The sequence below is a fragment of the Xiphophorus couchianus genome, chromosome 8 (assembly GCF_001444195.1).
Source record: "Xiphophorus couchianus chromosome 8, X_couchianus-1.0, whole genome shotgun sequence".
NCBI classification, from domain to species: Eukaryota; Metazoa; Chordata; class Actinopteri; order Cyprinodontiformes; family Poeciliidae; genus Xiphophorus; species Xiphophorus couchianus.
The window spans coordinates 26461497-26487020 of NC_040235.1; the positions used below are offsets into that span (position 1 = coordinate 26461497).

The window sequence follows — 25524 nt, forward strand, 5'->3', positions numbered from 1 at the left end:
CCTCTTCTGGGCCACCTGGATGTTGGGCATTTTTACTTCAGGATTAAAAAAGTGTAACTTCAGGTAATAGTGCTCATCTTTAAGCAAAGCTGATTTTGATATAACATCCATGAACTGGTGCTTTTCAAAAATCCTGCTTATACTGACTGACCAGCATTTCTTCCAAATTGCTTATAGAGATACGGTTCACCTGGAGAGAACCAGCAACACGTCCATTTTCTTCACTTGGTTGGGTTGAGTGGACCATTAAAAACCCAACCAAGACTTGTTAGCACAGCATAAGGCTTTTACAAATCAACAGTGATGATCAAATGTTTTGTTTGTTTTTATTACAAAAACATACCATTTCTAGAAAATGACAAAAACTGGTGAGCATAAAAATGAGATCGCTTAAATATTCATGACCTTTTAAGTGGCTGATGTAATTCAACAGAATTACATCAGCCACTAGATCTACTGTTCTAGTAGATCAGTCTCAAAATGACTGATTTGTAAAACAGTCCCTTCAGATTTTCGCGATTGTGGAAATTCTTGCAGAATAATCAGATCTCCACAATTTTTCGAACTGGCGCGTACTTGTGAGGGGGTTTTTTTGTTCCAGATTTTCCGCAAAAATGGTAAAAAAATTGGGTTTCTGCTGCCTCAGACTGACTTGGTGTGAAGTCATAGCCTGTGATCGACATGGCGAGTAACAAACAGTTACATTTACCATCACACGTCAGCACAAAGGATCGAATAAAGCTGTGTCTCTCTGCTTTCCATGAGATTTGAGGAAAGTTATTTTAAAAGTCTTCCAAAAACTCCTTTAAAATATTTCCAAAGTGCCACCGCACTCACTCATCATGAATAATTTTGCAAACCTAAGCTAGTCTGCCATGTTTGGCATTACCCAACTGATTGTGAATTATCCGTTACATTGTAGAATGTAGGGGTACTAAATACAAAAAACACGATAAAAGTCAAAGGATTTTTCTATTTATTTATGACCGATTACAGCATTTATCAAAACAAAGTTGACAATTGTGGTCGTTTCTCACCGTAACAAGACCAAGTTGAAGAACACAGATTAAGGCTTGAACATCTCCTTTAGGGGGAATCACAGGGAGAGTGGTACAAAAATAAATTCACTGGAATTCCAGTCTTCCTATCGAAGGGCTGCTGCTAGGAACCACGGGGATATAAACGGGAAGAACGAAGTCACATCACGACAAAGTCACAAATACAAAACATACCGCAGGAAAGCTGAAAGTCACAATGAAAACATTTCCCTCCGTGTTCTTTTAGGAGAGTTCTTAATTGTTTTTTGACTGCCATCTCTATGTTAGTAGCTTAGCTTATTCAGATCAGCAGGTTATGCTGTTAATAGGACATCATATATGCTCCTCTGTCTGGAGGAGAACACTGAGCAGAAGAAACATCAGACCTCTGAAGTTTAGCCTAAGCTGTACAAAAATGTTATCACTTAAATGACCTTGTAATGCTGTCTGCTTAGACCGAACATCAAGATGGACAACATTAAAACACAAGATGCAGAAGGCATCAGAAAACAAGCACGTAGTAAAGACAAACCAAAAGACGCCGGGGACCTGCTAATACCCGTTTGTCACCCAGTTAGAGGGAGTCTTCAGACGTGTTCTGGTACTTTATTTTGGAAAAAGAAACACTGGAGCTCACTGTGATCAACTGGGCCACAACATGGTGAAGGCATGAAGCCATGATCTGTAAACCGCAACATAACACTTAGAAATAGATGTTTTAGGGGCGTGCCGTGGTGGCGTAGCGGTTAGCACGACCCGTATTTGGAGGCCATGAGTCCTCGACGTGGCCGTCGCGGGTTCGACTCCCGGACCCGACGACATTTGCCGCATGTCTTCCCCCCTCTCCTTCCCTGTTTCCTGTCAGCCTACTATCATATAAGGGACACTAGAGCCCACAAAAAGACCCCCTGGAGGGGTAAAAAAAAAAAAAAAAAGAAATAGATGCTTTATAAAGCGTATTCATGATGACATAACAGCCAAATGTGGTATTAAACATTAAAGCAGTGGCAGCTGATGACTCAGAAGATTATGAAGTTATGAAAGTTTTTAACATAGAAAGGGTTGTGGAAGGATCAGGCTCCATTCAAGCTTCAGGCTTTATTGTTAAAAAATTGTTGCAAATATTTTTTTAATTTCGGGGAGAGTGAAAAGAAAACATATCACAGTAACAACATGTTATTAACTTGGCGAGTTTTGATGTAGACAACATATAATACCGCAAAAAGAATTTCCTGTGTTTCAGGAAAACACCTATTCTTGATCCACAGGTTTCAAATGTGTTTGTTGGTCAAAAGTAGCAAGAATTAAAAATTCCCACCTTTTCAGATGCCTGATCTCACTGCAGCTTTCTTCTGTTAGTCCCTTTATAAATCTCGACCAAAAGCTGCATTGTGGTTATGGTCTCCAGGGACTATTATGTTCTTGTATTGTGGACAAGAATCAGGAAATTTGGACAACACAGACATTCAAATATATTTCCATGTCCGCTGCTTCACATTTTTAAATCAAAAGCTCCCACTGCTTAAAGAGTCAAAATGGAACCTTGAATTCTGATTAAGACATTCAGACTTCTGTCCAAACATGGAAGTTTCCTGAAAGTAAAAGTTTGGGCCAGGGTTGATGAAGGCAGTTGGTAATGCCTGACTTTTAACATCTTTGTTAAGAGTAAATCTGGACAAGACCCCTTTATAGCCCAAAGGTCTGGCAATGACTGACCTGGAATAATGATCTCTATGGGAGACCAGTGTTTGGAGGGAAGGCAACTTTACATGGTTTCAAACCAAATCCTTAAAGGTTCAGTGAAAAAGCTCATCTATCTACTGTATGTGTTGACCTCTATAAGACTTCTATACAGCTACAAGTTACCACCAATTAGAGCAAGTTTAGTCTTTTCTCTATTGAAACACTGTCAGGAGTTTTAAGTTCTAACAAACCTTTTTGACCCTTTGCAACTCTGTCATCTAATCACACTGAGGTACCATGACGGACGTCGGAAGTGAGGGATCTGAGTATTGAACAGACGACTGCGATTGCTTTCCCAAGTTATTTTTGCCAGTTTAGCCATGCCTTCTACTTGTTCGAGTTGCTGCTATGCATCACCATCATCTTTCGAATCCTCGTCTGTGCAGCACCCTATGACAACATTAGACTACCAACTCTCCGTTTTTTTGACGAGTTTTGCAAGAGTTAACATGCGCATAGGTGGCTTGGACGTCCGTCATGGCCATGTGGGCTACTTTCTGAAGAGTGTGAAGTCACATGCAAAGGGTCAATATGGAAATATGGGCGGGGTCTGTCCATGCTACTGCAGATAACCAATGAGAGCAGGATAAGCTTTTCTGGGGAAGCAGCCTCTCTAAAATTATATTTCTAAATTAGCTGAGATCTGTATTCTAGACTTTACAAATCCAAACGTTCATATCCAATATGTACCTTTTCAGCAACGAGACGAACCGTCTGTCTTCTCACCCAAACTTCGTCTTGCCGATACAATAGCACAGAACAACTCCAGAAAGTATATTAGAAACACTATAGTTGAGGTATTTAACAACAACACTAAAGAGGACTTTTAATAAGCTAGCTAATACTGAGAATGTTTTTAGGAAGCACAAGGCTCACTTAGCATCAGTCACAGAGAGCACTGGGTACGACAGGGCTCTGAACACCCAACACTTCCTGTCAGCCAGGCAGTTAGTAGCTTTTGCAGTGGCACATATCTGGTATTATTTTGTGACAAAATCCAAGAGACCTTCCAGTCAATGTAACACTTAAACACACACTAGACTGGACAGTTTTTAATTCAGCGCAATCCTAGTGCTAATGGACATAGATGAAAGGCCGTGCCTGTTAAAGTATTCCACAGTAAACCAAAAACTGAACTCTATTCACACCGAAAAAAGCTCTGTTGTTATTTTGAATACCTAACGGCTACAAAGCGTTGCTGGTTTAGATCCATATTACAACTGCTGCATGACTCAATAGCTCAGGCCAGGGCACTTATAAAACGGAATCATCTGAGTAGTAAAAACAATGCCTATAAATTCAGTGTACAAGTTTAGAGTCATCTGGTTGTAGAATTGGAGATTGGTATCAACAGAACATCACTTTTCCTGTCAATGTGGGCAGGAGAATGTAAAGCTGGAACTGTGCCTTCACACGGTTCTGGAACATAGTGCAAGAAGAGGAAAAGAACAAATCATGATGGTGTGTACTGTTTCTTTGTCGCCCTCAAAATGCTTACATGTAAGTCAGTGGGTCCATGAGGATACCGGTGTCATCATGACAGTTACGGGGTTAAGCAGCGGGTGCAGTGCACTGCTTCCAAACCCGTTTTTGTTTAAGCGAGGCAGAGTGGGGCAAGGTAGCGTTGAGGGGGAGCATGCTCAAACATGTTGTCTTGCACCTTACATTTGAGTTGAACTGATTAGGTTTCCAGGAAAGGTGGTGATGTCCTAGAGCGCCAAGTGAACGCATAAATTGTTGCTACGTCGACTCAGCAGCTGAACCAGACCCAACTCTCAACCTGGTAATACCTGAACATAGATACCAGGGACTTTCTCTGGCAGAAACCTGCATCCTGTGGTCAGACTGCAGCACATCTGTGCAATTTGGAGTTGTGCATTCCACTCTCCCTAGTTTTGATCTCCAGGCTTAAATGCACAGGATCCTTCTTACTATGTTCATAGGCTAAATCAGACATTCCAAACATCCAGCTATGTTTTTCAGTTCCCTTAGAAGAATCTGAAATTCTCCATGGCTGGGAAGACAGAAGAGATACGTCATCCCCTGAGAGCCTTCAGAGTCTACCCCTGAAAAACAGTCGAGAACGTTTCCACTCTTCTTGATGCAAAGGAAACTGATCAGACTGACTTCTGATCCCTTCTACCTATATCCGAGGCTAACATTATAAAGAATCAGAACACCCTTAGTAGAATCCCTGGAATGATGTACTAGAGCCAAGTCCTCAAAAATTGCCTCTGGGAATAGTGCGGAAGCCTTCTCTGTTCTACAGCTACAGCTTCCTGAAGGTTTTTCCATAATTCCTTCGAAGTCAAACAGTTGATACCTGGTCACTTGATTGTGGGCCGTGAGTATTCGAACACACTGGTTCATACACGCCGCAGACCACCTAGCAACACTCCTCTTGCTTCAGCATACATCACGCCCAGCATTTAGCTGTTCTTGACAGACGAAAACATAGCAGCAGAAGCCATGGCATAGACGAATGTGTATGAAATCATTAATTGGGTAGGTTGGTATTTAGAATTGAGTAAACTGGAATAAACTGGTAAAGTGAGTAAGTATAAGCCACCTGTGTACTCTGGAATGTGAGAAGTTTAACGTCGAGGGTCAACCAAAAAGGAAGTAGATTTTGGTTTCTTCAGAAACTAGTTGGGATTTTACCAAGACTTCCTGTACAAAGGCAATCGCAGTACAATAAACTCTGCTGGATCGACTTCTTTGTTTTCAGTGTGGGTTTGATTTTTGTCTTGTGTATTTTTGGAACTTGAGTTGTGCTTTTAAAACCTCTCCAACCTACATGCCACAGAGTGACGTTCTATCAATGCTTGTTTACCAATTTTTCCATCAAATCAGTAACTTTTTATCTTTAAAATGTCAATACTGCTAAATCCCAAATGGAAAGTCTGAAGGATGGAAACGCATCAATTGTTGCATTCTCCAGTTACATGACCTGAAAGTGGCACCCTCTGCTGTTTCCCTGATTTGTCCTTCAGTAAAAATATGACACGTTAAATGAATGTGTGAATGCTTTAAAGGACAGTGTGAGGCTGTCATTGCCTCCACTAATCAATCTGATGAAACTTGGACCTTCCCTGGAGAGTGTGACCTTGATGGGCACCGCCAGCAGTACATGTGAAAGAACTGGCCAGATAAAAAGAAACGAAATTACCGTTAGCTCAGGAAAGTGACATTCAGTCCCCTTTTGCCACTCAGAGCCTCCAGCGTCAGAAAGTCACGTGTTGCTCTGACTTTGTCTCTGTTTCGTGTGTCTGGCTGCTACCTTGGCTTATGTGTGTGGCTGTGTGTGTGTGGGAGGGTTTTCAGCTCTGCGGCGATGTCTTCCGGCTTTCTCTCAGGATGCCGTCCAGTCCATTGAGTTGGCGGAGGAAACCTCGGTTGGGGATGACGCCTCGGTGGTCTTTGACTGTTCTGATGGCCTCCACCAGCGTCAGGTTCTGTCTGATCATCAGGTAGGCCAGCACCAGAGTGGCTGAGCGACTTACTCCCACCGTGCAGTGGACCAGCACCTTACCTACACACATGTGCCGGTGTTAAATGATTATGTTTCCAACATGCTAGAGTTATTCTAAGGAAGAGCTTGTTTTTTTTTTACGTAAAATGCGCCGTCTGGATTGGACCTGCAGGGCTTTTGCACATTTTGTCACATTACAACAAAAAACTTCAATGCACTTCATTAGGATGTTGACTCATAGACCTTTTATTTCTCACTGTCTGAAGTTCAATCAGACCAAACTTGTCTTGTTTTAGGTCAGCTGGAGGAGATTATGTATGTAAACTTCTAATATCGAACACATCAATAAATTAATCTCTGATATATTCTTTCTCTCATTGCTGTGGCATTTAGTAAGTAGGAGTAACTTTGGTCATTCTAACTGACCTGAAACAAGAGAGGTTTGATTTAGCTTCAGACAGAAAAAAAAACAGGTGAGTTTGGGTTTTTTTTTATCCAGTGTATATAAACTTCAACAATGTTTTTACAAGGCACTCTATAATTTAGATCAATCAATTTCTTTTTTTTTTTTGCATCTAACCACTTCGAAATTGGCCTCAATAATCCTCATTTCTACAATAGGCTGGTTCCATTTTCTTTTATTATGCTTCTTTTACACGAATATTTAAAATTTTGGCATACTAGTCATGTCATTTTCCCCATAAAGGTACTCAAATTAAAAGTTGATATTTTGTTCTAAAATTGGTCAATGTCAGATTATGCTACTGTAATAAATTCCTTTTTTTTCCAGATCTTAATAATCTTTTACAGGGATACCAACAGCTCACGGCGAGATCTGAACAGTTTTGATCTTGTGTGGAAGTGATGTTATGGCAGAGTTGGTGTTTTGACACTAAACAGTAAGTTCTGGTTGTTTTAGAGTCACTCGTCCTTTGGAATCTGCCTCAGTCTGATTATGAGAGGTGGCTGATTTTGTTGCCGAGCCATACTACGAATTAGTATTGGTAAAAATGGGAATCAGTCATTAATGAATGGTTTCTATCTGTACGCCTTCGTATTTACAGATTTACCTCCACTCGAGAGGGCTTTGTGGATAAACTCGGCAGCCGGGTAGAAGTTGACGCTCATGTCAAAGGTCGGGGAGTCGTGAGCCTCGATCCCGTGGTAGGTGATGTTCATTCCCGCGTAATACTCGGCTCCGCCTCGCCACTTGCTCTGCGCGCAGTTCAGAATGTGTGTGATACCGAGTCTGGCCAGCTCACGGCGGTCAGAGGCAATGTTTCTGAGGAGAGGAGAGTTGGATCAGCATTTTCAGTTATTGAGATACTGCTCTTCCTAACTGAGGTAACTGAGTTATACAGCTTGAAGAAGCTGCTATCTATATCTTTATAGATATATATATATATATATATAAACTTGAAATGAGAATGTTTACTTTGGTATTTCTGTTCACTTGTTTCTAATAAGTGCATTCAGGAGAGTAAAGGGTGCGGTTGCAGTCTTCTTTATTTCAAGCACTGAAATTCCCAATATGCACTTTATAACTTTAGTATTGATCTGTAGCAAAACAATGCCTTCAAAATGTAAAGTAACAAATGAAAGACCACGGCATTAAAAATCAATGATTATCATAAAAAAAAAACTGTTGCTCTGAGACACTCGCTCTCCTTCTCAGACAGCATCATCCATAATATTAAGACCCATATTCATGTGACCATATTCACTATCATTGTAAATCCATACAAATATTACAGAAATCCAGCTACTGTTCAGGCGTTACAGGGATGTTTTTATGTACAGTACAGACCAAAAGTTTGGACACACCTTCTAATTCAATGGGTTTTCTTTATTTTCATGACTATTTATAAAGCAAGAAATCCCACTTATTAACCTGACAGGGCAGGTTGACCTATGAAGTGAAAACCATTTCAGGCGACGACCTCTTGAAGCTCATCAAGAAAATGCAGAGTGTGTGCAAAGCAGTAATCACAGCAAAAGGTTGCTACTTTGAAGAAACTAGAATATAAGGGGTATTTTCAGTTGTTTTACACTTTTTTGTTTAGTGCATATTTCCACATGTGTTATTCATAGTTTTGATGCCTTCAGTGTGAATCTACAATGTCAACAGTCATGAAAATAAAGGAAACTCATTGAATTAAAAGGTGTGTCCAAACTTTTGGTCCGTACTATACATGTGGGAGATATTTCATTGCATCAGGGAGTGACTAACTAAAACTAAAAACAGAATAAATGTGTTGGTGATATCTCAGCTGATTTATTTTTTCTTTTTTTGTGGTCAGATTCTTTAAACAGAGTTGATGTTCGGTCAGCCTTTGTACATGCACACAGAAATGTACAAGAATTGTAGCTCTGTAGTCAGTCTTATGAAGCCAACGTGGTGTTATACTATGGGGAGAGGTTCGCTCAGGAGAATAGTTTGGAGAGTAAACAGGAACCTCTACTCTTCTCTGCTGTCTGATGCATCATTCTGGCAATAGCAGCTCTACTGAAAACCAACTCACTGGTCTCCAATGTAGAGTCTGGGCCACACTTCGTCCGCATGGTTGCAGGCCGTTTTGCCCGTATACAGCAGCCTCTCCAGCTCGGACACCGTCAGTGTCGGGGAGTCACGCTCAGCCTCCTTTCGACTCGGAGACCTGGAGCTGCTCCGAGACCGAGAGAAGCGGGACATGAACGCCATTTATGCTGAACAAAAGGAGGAAAACGACCCCATTTATCGCACGGGACTGTATTTAAGCTGCTTTCAGAGTCATAAATATAAGTATATTCAATAAGATTATATTACCTGTGGCTATGGAGCCGAAAACTTTCTTTGTCTCGTTTTCCCCCATGTCTTCAAATTAAAATGCCCTTCTGAGCATGTATAAAACGAACCGTGTGTTTTTCTTTACCCAAGTATTGCTTTGCTCTACGACTCAGAGGATGAGCAGGTCGAGCTGCTCCGCGGCCATGTTGACTCATATAGCTGCTGTGGGAGGAAGGATGGTTGGTGATGGAGACTACTTCTCTCCACTACGCTGCTCAGCATCCACCAGTTTCTGCACCGCCCGCCGCCGTCGCCGCCGCATCTCCGTCCCCGCAACAAGTCGTCGTTAAGACCGTCGCTCCACAGCCACAGCTCCCGTTTACCAATGAAACATAAGTAATGTTTACTCAAGCAGCGCAGACAGGTCCGTGGTCTCTCCCGCGTGACGAGGTTTCCGTCGTTTCTTCGAAAACAATGGAGGTTATTTGGACAGTTATTTCGCCCTTGTATGACGGAGACCTTCTCCCCCAGACGGTTGGTGTTTGTCTCCATCTACAGGCCAAAAGGTAGAACTTCAAAAATAGTGTCAGTAAAACCTGCGGCGTTCTGGATGTTTCGGTCACATCTGATGACCCTCGATAGTAGTTCAGTTTAGCTAGTTATAAAAACTGTTTTAATCGATTTATTATTACTTGACATTTCTGTAGTGTCATTAGACTGCAGATAGGCATGTTAATTGGACTCTCCTGTAGAAATAATGGCAAATAAGACAATGATAACGAAATTTCAAAATTGGGTTCCAACGAAATATTAACAGCGATTGCAAAAACATACCGTTCCCTAGTAAAGATAGGATTAAGTACTAAATACAACAAGTTATTTAAAAAGGAAATAAGGAGACCCGTATTTGGAATTTTAGTCACAATAACACAACTGATTTAACACAAAACATTATGGTATATGAAAAATAAAAACATTTATCACTGACCTGGGATCCTGATTCTGTTAGTTCCCAAATGTTCCTAAACAAAACAACAAACACATTTTGAAAAATCACGTATCAATTTTTATTCACAATTAAGTCTACATTTAGCATAAAAATTATAGATCAGTGGTTGTGATGTAAGAAAATGTTGGTTTGTTCTCAAACAAACCAGTTTATACATGATTTTTCCCTTTTTTTCTTTCTTCTTTTTTTTGGCGTGTTTCTCAAACAAACCAACCCAAAATTTTGGGAAAAATCAGGTATCAGTTTTTTTTTGCTTTCACAATTAAAACAAGCATACAAATAAATATCCTCCAGTGTGTGGTTGTAATGTGAGAAAATGTGGGATTGTCCATTGGGTTTAAATACGTTTGCAAGAGACTGCAGCCAAGTTAAAATGATCGAACGAGATGTTGATCAGATATTCTCAAATATTCTCAAAAATTGATTCCTGCGATTGACTGACGACCTGTCCAGGGTGAACCCCGCGTAACTTTCGAAAAACTATAACTTAACTATAAGTATAACTTTCAAAGCAGCTTACTAACTGCTTTAAAATATCTAACGACATGGACTTTTTCAGTTTCTTGTGTTGTGTCACACAGAACAAAACAAAGCAATCAAAAGACATACTGAATGTCATTGTAGATCCGTAGTTAAGGAAGGAGACGCAACACAAAACCCTGCAAACTTTTATAAACTTTGATATACACTATATAAATTTGCACCGTTTAAAATTTTACCTCAGCTTATTATTGTTGTATGTAGTCATACATAACAATAAACAAATGACACGTGAAATCGTGTTATTAACGCAATAAATAAAAATACATTTTGTTATATGAGAATCTATTTGAACTTTTCCCGAAGACCGTGAAGGCAGCATGACGTCAAATCTCCTCGACGCACGTGTGAGCGTAGCGCAGAGCAGTGATGGCTGCTGAAAGACTTCAGTTTCATGAAATGGGATTAGACGACCGCCTCTTAAAGGTAAAAAAACAACAAAACACCCCAGAAGTTGTTAAGAAAATAAATGTTAGTTGAAACTTTCAGTCTTTAACTGAAGTGTTAAGAACCGAGAATATGTTTAAAAACGTGACATAAACGGAGGAGAGGGTTCTCTCTGCTCTGCTAGCGTCTCGTGTTGTCGGGCTAAAACATACTGTATGTGCCGTGGGATATAATAACATCTAAACTGAATATTAATTGAATATTAATGCATTTGTTCATTTTTTTAATATTTCTGAGACACCCAAAAGAAGTGACAAACACACTAAACTTTCGAATGGATTAAAATGAGAAACACAAGTGATGGTGTGTTTTGTTTGGCCGCTATGTTAGTGTGTGTAGTAGTTGTTGCCTCCTTACATATGACCTCTGTGTTTGAGTTTTTCTTTCTTCCGCCTGTCAGACTGATTGCTCTGGTTATTAGAAATCCTGGATTGGAGTCGTTGCCACTAAAGATGGCAGAACCAACTGTTGGTTTTTGTGTTTAGTTTACTCTAGTTGTCTTTGTTTAATGTTAAAAAGGGTTTGATGACGTGAAACAATGTGTGACAAAGAAAAATCAGAACAAAAACAGTTCAAACCTGTAAGGTGGAGTGTGTTGTGGTTTTTATGCTAATTATAAATTTGCTTGATTTAACGTTTTGGCTCAGTTTGTTAGTGCACGCCGTCTAGGGCCGGAACGATTAATCGTGATGAATCGATCGCGGAAATAATTTTCTACTACTTAAGTAATCGAATAATCATTAATTTGAGTATAAAGACACAATTCCAGGGCAATTGCTGAAAGGAAAGCACACTCAGAAAAGTAGTTAAACCAAAACTGCACAAAAAATATAAAAATTTTGCATTGAAGATGATTTAAGAAACAATTTAGAAAATATGTTTTTAAAATTATTTTTAAAAAAGAATCGAATAGTTTATTTGCATCTATTATAGTTCTAATATTGCATGAAAAGCCTTAAAAGAAAAATCTGCAAAATGTGCCAATTCTTTTGCTCTTATTGTCAAAATGGTTTATAAATTAGGCGCTAAAATAATTGCTAGTTTTATGATCATCATATATTGCTATTTATTCAACATGACAAAATAAACATAATAATGTTTATCTCCCTTGAACACAACCTAAGCGTTACAATATGAAGTAAAATTAGTGGCATGGTAACCTATTCATGGTGTGTCATTGGATCAATGCACGGTTTCCAGTCTCCTGCTCAGTTGCACTCACTTCCTGCTCTTGTTGGCTCAGGCGGTGGCGGATCTGGGTTGGTCTCAGCCCACCCTAATCCAAGAGAAGGCCATTCCTCTGGCTCTGGAGGGGAAGGACCTTCTGGCTCGAGCGCGGACCGGATCTGGAAAGACTGCAGCCTACGCTATACCCATCATTCAGCGCATCCTGGCCTCCAAACAGGTGGGGAGGAATCCCGTCTCACACATTGTTTAATGTAACCCTGTTTTATGGTGCTTTATGAAACACTAAAGATCAGCATTTCCTGCTTCGAGACGTTTCCGTGGTTATTTCCCTGTTTGTTTTGCATCTTCAGAGTGTCCGTGAGCAGGACGTGAGAGCTCTCATCCTGGTGCCAACCAAAGAGCTCGGTCAGCAGGTTCAGACCATGATGAGACAGTTGACGTCGTTCTGTTCTAGAGATGTCCGGGTGGCAGACATCTCCGGCAAGGCCGACGTGTCAACGCAGAGGTGAGTCTTTTGGTTTTGGAACATCCTTCGTTTCCTCTGCTAAATGCAAGCATTTTCCATTTTAAGTTGTCTTAAACTCAGAGTTGTAAGCTGCTTCTGGCTTGACAAGCTAATCTAATGGTTGTTTTTGTTGATCCGTTTAGAGATTCTCCTGCTTTAGACTTTGGTCTGTCGCTACAGGGTTGTTCAGGAGAAGGGATTGCTGGGTAGTCAGCGACTCTGGGTGTCCATCGATAGAAAAATGTTACCAGCTGTAATAATAAGCTGAACTTGACTGCAATATTTAATAACTGTCATGACACAGACTTTGAATTAGTCTTATTCCTGTATATGAATTGGAATTTGATTTGAGGTGAAGTTGAACAATGTGGTCTGATGAGCATAAAGACGGCAGCAGAGAGTGAGATGTTAGTCAGTTTATGCAACTTTTTACTTTATTTGTATGTTATATTTTTCCAGCCACCCACTGTGGTTGGTGATCAAGTTCACCTTCATACCTGAACTAGTTCTAATATCAGCTTGCACACCGTAAAACTAACTTTAAGTTCATATGTCCCTGTTACGTTCAGAGCTAAATTCAATATTTGAACATGACCTGCTTCGTTTTCACTAAAGTTTTTATTTATTTATTTTTTTATTATTGGGTCCAGCTTATTTCAGAATATGAGTTATGTACTCCAACCTTTTGATGCCAGATTGCGAAGGACTCTCTCTGTGTTTTATAAAGTCTGGGAAACAGATTGGTACTTTTAAAAAAAAATTGATTTGGAACATGTGACTTTTGTTCCATGTGTCTACTGTATGTGTATACTGTTGAACATGTCTATGCATCGGTTTGTTAAAATCAGTGTTATAAAAATCAGTCCCTCCAGTATTTCTTTTTGCAAATTTCACGCAAAATCAACAAATCCCAGAATTTCTTTGTGCTAATGCATAATTGTGAATTTATGGCAAATTGTCTGTAAAAATGGTAAATTAGAACGTTGTATTAAAGTGGCTAACTCCCCCCTGCAGGTGGCAGTATTTTTACTCCTCCTACACTTGTGCCGCAGCCTTACTTGTCAAGTTATAGCCTGTGCTTGACAGTAACAAAACAATTGAGCTATTTAAGTTCGGCGAAGAATAAAAATATTTATGTCCAATCCATTTTCTTATTTTAAACTCATCTTTTTTTTTTTCTATATGTAGATCTTTGAAGGAGTATAATAAAGAAAAAAATATAGCTATATCCCTTGTGTAAATTTCTAAAGTAACACCACAAAATCAGTGATTTTGATGGCAAAAAACCCCACAAAAATAATTGCTTAATATCTCGGAGGGAATGAAAAATGCATTATTACATGATAGATGCTCCAAACGTTTTCCTGTCTGTTAACGGTGGGTGTGTGATGCTGTTTCTGAACAGACCCATTTTAATGGAGAAGCCCGATGTGGTGGTGGGGACACCGTCCCGCGTTCTCGCCCACCTCAACGCCCAGAACCTGGCGCTCCACTCTTCCCTGGAGATGCTGGTTGTAGACGAGGCCGACTTGGTCTTCTCCTTCGGCTTCGAGTCTGACCTGAAGAACCTGCTGTGGTGAGAACAAAGAAGTATACTATACATTAAGGACAATGTATATACTGAATACTAATACCTGCCACACCTTCCAGACTTATAATCAGAAAAGAAGATTCAACAGAAGGCATCATTTTCTTGTTATTTGACAATTGCACACTGTAGCATCGAAGTTTTTGGTTGTAGTCTGAAAATTTCTGTTTATTTTCTAGTTTTTTTGAAGACATTGAATGTATGATTCTGTGGATTATTTCTAATTTAAATTTCAGTTGAAAATTTAGTTGATCTTAATTTTATACAGGAAAATCAGTTCTCATTTTCAAAAGTGACCTAGTTATAAAAATGACATGATTGTAGTTTTTACATTCTACATTTAAGCAGTGTTTCTTGCAATTTTTGCTGAAAATATGCAAGAAATGCACAATTATGTATCTGTGCAAACAAATGTGGGGATTTGATCCTATTGCACCAGTTTCGTCTATTGTGAAATCATAAAAAACTGGAGGGAAAGTTTCCCAAATTTGTAGCTTTGGAAACACCAATTGCCTGGACCTCTGCTGAATTAGGTTAGGCACTTAAAAAGAGGGGAATATTTACACAGTTAATGCGAGAATCTGTTGATTTTGTGTGAGTTTCTGCAATTGCAAAATCACAGAAATCTGGAGGGGCTGCTTACTGAAGCTATGTGTTGTTTGTGTGACCTTAAATGAAAACAAAGCCACTTTTTTCATCTTTTCTCCATGTTTTTGTAGCCATTTGCCGAAGATCTACCAGTCGTTCCTCATGTCGGCTACTTTCAACGAGGATGTTCAGGCCCTAAAGCAGCTGCTGCTGCACAACCCGGTAATATCTTTATTATTATTATTATTATTATTATTATTATACATTTCACATCCTGAAAGCTTGTTTTTGCAAGCTACGTTTTACTCTCGGCAACATTTTCCATCAAACAAATCCGTCAAATGTTTTCTTCCTTGCAAAAATTATACGAACGAAAAATGCAAACTCAAAGAAATGTAAATTCTTGCAGGAATGTCCGCTGAAACCTGCAGTGTTCCGTTTCGTGCTGCACATGAAAACATCTCCAATGTGTAATGTGTAATGTTTGCCCAAATACAAAGGTTTCTGTGTCTCTTCAGGTGACCTTGAAGCTCCAGGGCTCTCAGCTGCCTGACAGCAGCCAGCTGCAGCAGTACACCATCAAATGTGAAGAGGAGGACAAATTCCTGCTCATCTACACGCTGCTGAAGCTGCAGCTGGTCCAGGGGAAAACGCTGCTGTTTGTGGCAGCAGTGGACCGAAGCTACAGACTCAAACTGTTTCTGGAACAGTTCGCCATCCCAGCGTGTGTCCTGAACTCGGAGCTGCCCGTCCAGTCCAGGTGGGCCACCGATGCTGGTTCCTTTTTAAAGATGGGATGAAAGATTACTATAGAACGTTTAGTAAAAAACTGTTTGTGCTCCTCTGCAGGTGCCACATCATCAGCCAGTTTAACCAGGGGTTCTATGACATCATCATTGCCACAGATGAGCAGAGCTTGGTTGAACCTGCCGCGTCTTCTTCAGGGAAGCAGAAGAAGAAAAATAGCAGAGCGAAATCAGCAAAGTGAGTATCGCTACATGAGATTAGAGAAAACATGTGGAATCCACGTTGTCAGCTGGATCCGGCTGTCTGTGCAGCATTAAAAAGTCCTAAAGGGGCGAAGTTATGTAAAATCAACACTTGGGAGAACCTAGGTCTGCTTCTTCAGAGCTGCAGGTTCCAACTTCAGCGTTTCCGCCTCACAAAGCAGCTCTCCACTATGACTCCTCCACTCAGAAATGTGACTACGCATATGTAGTCACATTTCTTTTAAGTTATATTTGATATATATATTTTAACAACTGATGTTAACATAGTTACTTTATTGTGCTATAAAATGACACTATGTGCCTGAAAAATACAAATTACTGCCCCTTTAAAATGTCTTAAATTTGTGTATCTAAAAACAAGACCTTGAAATGTTTTAAATTCATTAAAGAAAATGTAAGCTGTCCTGAAACGCATCACTCACTTACCTTTTGTCCTGGTAGGACTATCTAGTCTTGTACTTTATATGTGCGACTGTTTGAGTCACACACTGACATCTTCATTATTCTGTGATTCAAGGGGTTTCAGGCTATTGCTAACTAGCTGCTAATATACACTTGCTAGCTAACTGGCTTTTTTGCGTCTATGATGGGTAAGTGCAAATTTATCACTGGTTGGCGGAATGACATTCATCTTAAAAAAACACAAACAAGAACAAAAATATAGAAGATATCCGATTTTCTTTTGTACATTTCATTCATAAAGGTCTTAAAAAGTCTAAATTTTGAGTTGGTGGATCCTGCAGAAGCCCTGCGTTTGATGAATGAAGTGATCAGTGGTATGAATTTCTGAAAACTTTTTAAAAGTCATCTGTTGTTGACAGTTTCTTTGTGATCGTGGATTTTCAGGGCTAAAGATAAGGAATACGGCATCTCCAGGGGCGTGGATTTCCAAAACGTTTCCAATGTCATCAACTTTGATTTCCCAACGTCTGTTGATTCGTACATCCATCGAGTTGGAAGGTCGGTAACGTTCAGACGACTTTCAGGTTGTGTATTCCGTCCTTTGAGCCGTTTCAGACATTTCCTTCGTTTTCTGATCGCAGAACAGCGAGAGCCGACAACCCAGGCACGGCCCTGTCGTTCATCTCTCACACCGAACTCGATGCCCTGGCAGAGGTGGAGGAGGCCCTCGGTGGAGGTGACTCTGTCTTAAATGTGTTTGTGTCCAAGTCAAGATCCTGCAGCTAACATGTTTGCAGAAGCGTTCTTTAGTTTTTATTTGGTGATAACTGGCGCGTGCCTGCATGCTTTGTGTTCAGATAAAGCCGAGGCGGCGCTCAAACCTTATGAGTTTAAGATGGAGGAGATCGAAGGCTTCCGGTACAGGTGCAGGGTGAGTCCTCGTCGCTTCCTGTCAGGTTGCAGAACGATCTGTGTCGTCTCGTGAGCTCACCGATGCGGTTCGTTTGGCAGGACGCCATGCGGGCCGTGACGAAGCAGGCCGTGAAGGAGGCCAGACTGAAGGAGATCAAACAGGAGCTGCTCAACTCGGAGAAACTCAAGGTGAGGGGCGGACTGGAGGGACGGAGGCCACGTACAGATAATGTAGGAACTGACAACTCTGCTCTCTCACACAGATGTATTTTGAAGACAACCCCAGAGATCTGCAGCTGCTCAGACACGACAAAGACCTTCATCCTGCCGTCATCAAGCCTCACATGAAAAACATTCCCGACTATCTGAGTATGTACAGCACACACACAGTACTGCACTGACGGGACTCATTCACATTTTACTGGACGATGAATTGTTCCAATAATTAATACTGCAAACAATAATGTTGTTTCAAGAACTCTTTCAAGTAATGTCTTGATAATGGCATAATAATGCAAATTCAACTTCTCAAAAACCAATAAACTTTAACTTTGTAAAAAACCCTTAACCCTGGAGCTGGAAGACATTACCAATGAAATGGTATTTACATGCGGTGCATGCTGGGTTTTGTGTAAAGACCCCAAAATGGCTCCTATTAAGAGACACGCTTACGACGCAGAGTTTAAGCTCAAGGCGAGTAGAACACAGTAGAACACGGGAACAGAGCAGCAGCCAGAGAATTTAACATGAACGAATCAATGGTTATAGCGGAAGTGGATATATATTGTGATTGCACTAACGTTTGATTTACCGTAACATTATCAGACTGTTTTTTACGTGTTTATTGAATCGAGGAAAACTTCCCCTCCACTATATGTTACACCTTGCTGTTGTTAAAAGATAAACTGTGTCACGAAAATACCACGTCACTTACTTTACCTCAGGGAAAATAATAAAACAGCTGTTTATTCATTTTGGGAATGAACAGAGTTTTCAGAACGCTGGTTTGTAATTTATTAATAAAGTTTGACTGACAATATCTGACTGTTTTGTTGACATTCCCTTTAGCGCAGCTCCATCTAATGGATGCATAACGTAACCCCAGCCTCTATTGTAGCTTCTATTCTATGCGCCTTATATATGAAAAAAGTTTTAAAATAGGCCATTCATTGAAGGTGCGCCTTATAGTGCGGAAAATATGGTAGTTTTTCACATATTGCTCTTTCATTTTTATTTACTTTTTTTCCTAAATGATAACATGGTGGAGACAGTTGTGAGGTTTTGTTCTCCTTATGTTTGATTGAAATAATTTTGGAACCTTATAAATACCGGATGTTGTTCATTATGTCCTAATGACATGAACTGCAGTTGGACAGATTTGTCCTCACAGAATCAGAAGTTCAGGCTTCTGTCCGTCAGCCTGACAGCATCCATCAAAGCTAACGCATCAGTTTCACACTTATGCTGCAGTTCCTGAGACTCTGCGTGGCGTAGTGAATCCGCTGTCGAACAGGAGGAGGAGGAAGATAAAACCAGCTGCAGAGGGAGTGGTGAAAAGCAGCTTCAAGGTTGGTTGCAGATCAGAACACCAGAGCAGCGTAATACTTGTCTTGTTTATGAAGAGCAGATCAAACAATCCTGGAAAGTTTTAATCTTAGTGTATTACATTGGTAAGCTACCTTCCATTTCCAAAGTTTTAACTAATATGGAGTTACAGATAAAAGTAGGTTTAGATTAAATTAATAGGTTTTTTACTCTTTCAGTTTGTACTTAATGCATTTTTCTAAATGAACATCTTGTGGATTTGAAGAAACATAATTAGTTTATTTTAAAACGTCGCTCTGGGCTCTGGAAGCTGTCATGATTAAATGGTATCAGACAACATCCAGTAAATCACATTTTTACGAAAGATCATAGATTGCAGTGTAATTAACTTTGAACTGTCTGTTTTCAGCTGAATGTGTACATTTAGTTCATGTTTCAATATATGTTATGTTCTTCTCTTCTGAAGTTTTTTTTGTCTTGTTTCCCGAATAATGTAATCAGATTTTATTCGGATCACGATAAACTGAAATGAGTCATTGTGTCCTTGGCAGAGGAACGTCCGGGGGAGGAATCCGCTGAAGAGTTTCCAGTACAAACGAACAGGAAACAAAAAAGCCAGAGGCGGCAAATCATAGCTGCTGGAGTCCAGAAGAGGGGGGAGATCAGTTCTGCGTATTTCACCTGTTCAGAGACTGTCATTATGAGGATGGTGTGTGATCATAAACACATTGAAGACAGAATGGACTCTGCATATCGACATATTGCTTTAAACAAAACATGGGCTTCAGGATCCTGAAAAACTCATCGTTAGACCTGTTATCACATGAAAATCACTGTTTTCTAAACAATTTGAAAATGTTTAAAAGTGAAATTTCTTCACACCAGTTTTGGCTGTTCTTGTAACAATTGAGAGCTTGAAATATCTTGGATCCAGCTGGGAATATGATGAAAAGCTCCCATGTCATTACCATTCGAGCAGCAGTATTTACTAAAATTTCTCGTACAGCTGGAACACTGAACTGGAACAAACTTATTTTGAACTGAAACGTTAACGGTGAACTGAAATAAAAATGTTTAATGACACGTTTATGAAAGTTTGATCATGACAAACGGTCGTACATTTAAACTTTTATTGTTTCCCCTCCAACCATGACAGCTCAGCTTATATTTTATTTTAATGCATTCAGCCATTACAAGAAATCAGTGTAAAAAAATAAAGATGATACAAAAGCAAAACACTTAAGAAAGCATTGCTTCTTCTGTTTTGTTTGCAGTGGAACGTAGAGATACATCTAAAAAAATGGAGAATATTGTGAAAGGGAGTTTGTTGGCCAATCAACCTTTACAGCTTTACATGTGTTTTGGGTTAATTAGCTGATTAGACTGGGACACCATGATTTCCAATATTTCACAATATTCTAGTTTTCTCAGACCCTGAATTTTCTTTTTTTTCATTTTCTGTAAGTCATAATCACAAAAATGACCAAAAATAAAGGCTAGAAATATTTCACTATATGCATAGGTCCATATAGTATATGAATTGAACTGTCTTTAATGAGTAATAAAGAATACTGAACATGTTACATTTTTAAACATGTACCTGTACTTTCACTTTGATTTGACTCTTGCTCAGCAGACTATTCAGTGGTAACTTTAAAGTCAAAGCCTCATAAATATCCATTCTCTTCAGTCATAAGAGAGGCACTGATCAGAGTTTTGTGACCATTTTTCAGTCTCTGGCTTTGCGAAGATTTTGCCTGCCAATATCAATCTTAGTTGATTCCCAGTTCTCCTTAATAACTGACAGGAGTAAGAATGGTATTCAAAACATTTTTCTACCCTTCCTACTGTGAGAGATTGCTAAATATTTCTATTGGCATGCTGTGCATTAGGGAGAGGAGGCACTTTTAAAACGTTAGTTTAATACCTATGTAACAAACTGATTACAGACTTTAGTTTGTCTAGTTATCATTTGTGACTGTCGGCATCAATCTTCAGTTTCATTCCCTAGAACACTGATGTCAAACTCCACTTTGAAAAATGCTAAATGCAACATTCGGATGCGTCTTTGCTTTAGCACACATAAGTCAAATAATTAGGTCATCGCCAGATATCTAAAGAACTTGACTACCTGCTGAGGAGACAATACTCATTTGTTTCAGGTGTGTTGGATCAGGGACACGTCTAAACGCTGGAGATTACCAGGCTTTGAGGATTAAAGTTTGAGACCCTGCACTAGAAAATTCAGATCCTCTAATCTGGAGATTTCCACATTTCTGACAACATTCCCAAATACAGCATGTTCAATGACGGACAGAGATCGGACACTCGAGGATAAAATAGGGCAACATCGCTGTATCACACTGCCTGGCCAAAAAGAAAAACACAGGTCGCACACTAATGCATCTCCGGATTACCTTTAGCTTTGTTTACATCATATATTGTGGGAGTTCAGAACCTTTTGATGAGGTTCTGAAAACAAGTCGTCTCAGAGATAGAGGACTTATTTTCATCCAGTGTTGCATGAATTCTTCACCAAGATGTGGCATTGGTGATGGGAAAGTCTGGCCATGGTGCAAAGTCTTCTCCAGAGCATCCCAAAGATTCTTAATGGATTCTGTGATTGAGATGGGGGATGAGTCTGACTAACCGGGTCATTAAGTATATTCAAGTAGTCAGCTAAACCTTGATCGGAAGAACTGCAGCAACCCCAGATCATATGCAATGCCGCCAGATCATATGCTGACCTTGTTAAATCGCTCTAGAGCAGTGGTCCACAACCCCCGGGGACCACTGGGATCCCCGGGGGTTCTGCTTCCTTTTCTCCAGTTAGTCTCCCTGGTCAGTAGTTTTCTTATGGCTGCACAGCTGCTCAGTCCCAATCCCTTCAGTACCCTCCACATTGTGAGAGAGGAAATGCTCTTGCTTTTGTTATTAAACATAAAATTTCTTTGAGTTCTACTGTTAGTCTTCGGTTTGATGTCACCGAACACCTAAGTGATCGTAGATCATGACCATTCAGGATTTTTTCCCGGCCATATGTCTTCCTTGGGGACGTTGCTTCCCAGGTTTCCTTCCCTTCCAGTTTTCAATGTGTTGGACAGTTCTGGACCTAATTTTAGAAGCTTCTGCAATCTCCTTAGATGTTTTCTTTGCTTGATGCCAATAAATTGACCCTTCTCAAACAGACTAATACTTTTTCTTTGACTACAGGATGTGACTTTCAACATGATTTTTACAGATGGAATCAGTTGGGGTTAAATAACTTGTTGCTGGCTCAAAGATTATGCAATAATTATCTACAAGGAGACTTGTTCCCCTTTGCTTAGTTCAGTTCAGTTAGTGAATTTTTTCTTTGCCCAAGCAGTGTATGTTCAGCCTTCCTGTTATCTTATATCGGTGCTTCCTCTGTCAGCGCACAAGTACTGAGACCTGGAAAGTTTTTCTAAGCAATCTAAACAATCATTTTCACACCACATATATCTGCATTTTCAAATGCAGATATGGTCTGCTCTTAGACATGGTGCGTTTACTGATCAGATTTAAAGTTTACCGGCTTACTAGTCACTGCTCTGGATCAGTCGAGTTGAAAATCTGCCATTTTTTTGGTGCATCTCTCTTCACAAAGACCTTTAGAAAACTCATTAAAAGACTTTAGAAGTAGTAGCTTGTAATGTGTGGTTACTGAGGAGTTGTGCAGATAGATAGTGATTTATTTATTTTTTGCTAATCAATGGTGTATTCAAAATTATACTCTTGCGTAGGTGCTGAGCCAAATATGAAGGTGTCAAACGGGTTCTCTGTATAGCTGTCCACAGGAAACCAAGAGTTGTACCAGGAGGTTGTGCTCTCAGCATCAGGTGGTTGTGTTGTGGTTGTTGTTGTTGTTGTTGTTGTTGTTGGAAGGGTGGTGGTGGTGACTCTGCCTCTTAACCTTTCGCGCAATTTGCGTCGACGCATCAGCCTGAACCGTCTGAGTCGCTCGGCTCTCTGGGAATTGGCCTGACTCTCCTCCCCTGTGACGGTGGGCTGTGCCGTGGTGCTTGAAGCGGTCGACTTCACCCTGTTCGTTTTGGTGACGAGTCGAATGGGTCTGTTCCCGTTGCGCGCCATAATCTCTTTGATGCGGTCCCAGTTGGACTTGGCTAAGGTGAAGCTGCAGGGAGTAGCTCCAGTGTCGTAGCCCACCATGCAGAGCCGCGTCTGGGGCGTGTGGCCGTCAGCTTTGGCCGTCACCTTGTATTCACCGGGATTCAGCAGCCGCCAATAATCCCCGCTGGCAGCTAGAAAGACACATTTAATTGATACAGAACCTCGCTAAAATACCTGTACCCTCTTTTTTAAAAAAACATCTAATCAGGCTACAACCACAAGCCTCCCTGTATTTTAATGGGATTTTATGTGACAGACTGACACAAATTAGGATCCAGCTGTGAACTGGAAGAATGATGACATGGATATCCACCTGAACTGGTATGTTAGCCAAGGAGAACATTGATGAGAGAATCAGATTGTTATTGGTGCACACTCTAAATTTGGTCTTTATGGAAGAACTGCTGAAGGAAAGTTATAACAAGTCTTGAGAAGGTTTGTAAACCATGTCTTCCCTCCATTTCGCAGCACACACTTTGTGTGAAACATAAAATCTTGATCAAAGCGTACCAGTTTTGACATCATGCCGGATTCCCTCCACAGTTATTGTGGCATTAGGCAGCGGGTTTCCCTCCATGTCTCTTACTATACCTTTTATTCCTCGATTCACCTGCAACAACAAGGCAAATCATTTCAGAGCAAGATTTAATTTATGGTCATTCTTTTACATAAATATTCTGAAATAAAACTCTCCTCCCCATAAATGAATGAATTTGTGCTCACTTGTTCCATGAAGGACAGAAGAGCCTCGCGATTGTTCTCCCACTCCAGCGCCAGCTCGCTCTCGTGAGGAAACTTGTCACAGCCGAGGAAGACAGAGAGCTCAAAGCAGTTGGTGTGAAGGTAGCTGAAGTCGTTCATACCTGTGGAGGAGATTCATGGAGCTTGTTATTGTTAACTTGTAACAGTTGTATTGCAGATGCTTGTATCTATTGGAGTAGGGTTAGGAGAAATCTTGAATGTGAAACAGAGGTTTAGAAGATATCTAAACCTAAGGGAAAATGCAGTGGGAAAATGGCGCCTGGATATTGAACACCCATCTTTGTTATCTTTGTCAAATAATGAAACTCAGTTCTTTAGACGGACTCTACAGATGCTACATCTTAGCCCTTTCGGTTAGTACCAGTCTTGTTACAAAAAAAAAGTCCTTATAAATCAAAGTAGAATTTGCTCTTTTGATTTTCTTGTCACAAGGAGTGCCCATTCCTCTGTGGGCTATTTGCCATCTTCTACTCACTGCCCACCACTGGTTTCCAGCTGGCTCTATTAACAATCCCCTGTCCTCCAGTGACATCATCACCGTGGCAGGATCCCCAATAGGTCTCAGTCATGGTTAGATGGCTGTGTGCGTATGACATTGCCAACCAGCGAAACATGGCATCATCAGGAGTCTCTCTGAGCGCTCCTTCGTTCTGCCTCTGAATACGAGCCCAGGTCTCTTCGTTCATCTCAGCGTTAATCCTCCAACGCCGACTGTCGGTTAACTAACAAAGCGAGACAGCACAGAATCAATGATTGTACATTTTGGAAGATATTCCATGATATTCTTTATCCTATTAACCTTACAGAAATTGGAGGACGCTGCATATCAAAAGGGTACACCACCATTTTTTCTCCTGCTTGTAAATTGGCTCCGAGCACAAATGGACTGCGCTCCATCCATGAAATTATGGCTTTGGTCTCAACTGCAAGCTAAAGTAACGGCACAGAAAGAAATACTTGTTAATATATTTGTGGAAGTATAGTAAATACACAGTCAGTCTCTGATGTTTGCACACTCACAGAGCCACCAATGAAGTTTTCTGGCAGCGGAATGTGATGATTGGGCACTATGCGAGGCACCCAGCCTCTGTCTTCAGCTCCCCACAAGATGCTGTTCAGGTCTGGGAAGTTCTGGAATATGTCATAACCTTCTTCAGTCCAGTGACCCAGCGCCCAGTTTCCCATCTCTGAGCCCTTCAGGACAGCAGGAGGACAATATGAAAATCTAAATGTAGATTTTATCTACAATATCCAAACACTTAAAATCCTAAGTTGTTACAAGGATAACAAAACTAAATGCAATCAAAAACAACCATTAATCATCATAAGTGATGTATGTGAGAATGTGGCTGTTCTTATTTATTTATTTTTTTGCCAGTTGTTTGTTGATTCTTGCGTTGTGTGTGAATTGTGAGACAGTTATTTTTTTGTTTTTGGGCATGTGCACCGACTGATGGCACCCTTTGAATTTCATTGTCCTTGTGACAATGACAATAAAGATTTATCTTATCTTATCTTATCTTATCTCTAAGGATGTACTTTCTTTTTATATTCATTTTAGGTAGATTTTCCTTCCATTTAAAAATAGACAAACTAAACTTTAGATGTCATTAATGTCGTCATGACTCTTGGGGTACGGTACCATCTCATAGGCCAGCTCGTAAGCATCTGGGTTCAGTGATGGCACCAGGTGAATCCTCACTCCGTCCACTAGGCGTCGCACTCTTGGGTTTTCATCTCTGTACTCCTTGCAGAGGAACTGCATTAATAGCAGGAGAAGCTCCCGACCCAGAGCCTCATTGCCATGGAGACCTGCTGTGTAGCGAAACTCGGGTTCACCTGAAGATGGGGTAAGGT

At 40.4% G+C, this 25524-nt stretch overlaps 3 protein-coding genes across 3 annotated transcripts in view; 1 reads left to right on the forward strand and 2 right to left on the reverse strand.

Moving 5' to 3' along the window:
- Positions 1-2395: 2395 nt before the first annotated feature.
- Positions 2396-9566, reverse strand: dusp26 (dual specificity phosphatase 26). The gene is made up of 4 exons (XM_028026061.1): positions 9059-9566; positions 8775-8958; positions 7323-7534; positions 2396-6312 (listed from the first exon to the last, which is right to left on the reverse strand). Exons 2-4 carry the CDS (start codon positions 8951-8953, stop codon positions 6101-6103), a joined length of 603 nt encoding a protein of 200 aa, XP_027881862.1. The 5' UTR covers positions 8954-8958; positions 9059-9566; the 3' UTR covers positions 2396-6100.
- Positions 9567-10886: 1320 nt separating this feature from the next.
- On the forward strand, positions 10887-19989 carry ddx56 (DEAD (Asp-Glu-Ala-Asp) box helicase 56). Its single transcript, XM_028026471.1, has 14 exons — positions 10887-10994; positions 12259-12420; positions 12554-12708; positions 14114-14284; positions 15016-15106; positions 15403-15644; positions 15734-15868; positions 16741-16854; positions 16938-17032; positions 17154-17227; positions 17308-17397; positions 17472-17577; positions 18679-18776; positions 19305-19989. The coding sequence occupies exons 1-14, from the start codon at positions 10938-10940 to the stop codon at positions 19386-19388; spliced, it is 1674 nt and encodes a 557-aa protein (XP_027882272.1). The 5' UTR covers positions 10887-10937; the 3' UTR covers positions 19389-19989.
- The window catches only part of aebp1a (AE binding protein 1a), a 31398-nt gene continuing 25743 nt past the window's right edge, over positions 19870-25524 (reverse strand). The window contains exons 14-20 of the mRNA XM_028026468.1: positions 25310-25506; positions 24688-24861; positions 24472-24597; positions 24143-24389; positions 23629-23768; positions 23416-23515; positions 19870-23036 (exon numbers count right to left, since the gene is read on the reverse strand). Of these exons, the coding sequence (XP_027882269.1) occupies positions 22480-23036; positions 23416-23515; positions 23629-23768; positions 24143-24389; positions 24472-24597; positions 24688-24861; positions 25310-25506 (1541 nt within the window). The 3' untranslated portion in view covers positions 19870-22479. The remainder of the gene's footprint in view (positions 23037-23415; positions 23516-23628; positions 23769-24142; positions 24390-24471; positions 24598-24687; positions 24862-25309; positions 25507-25524) is intronic.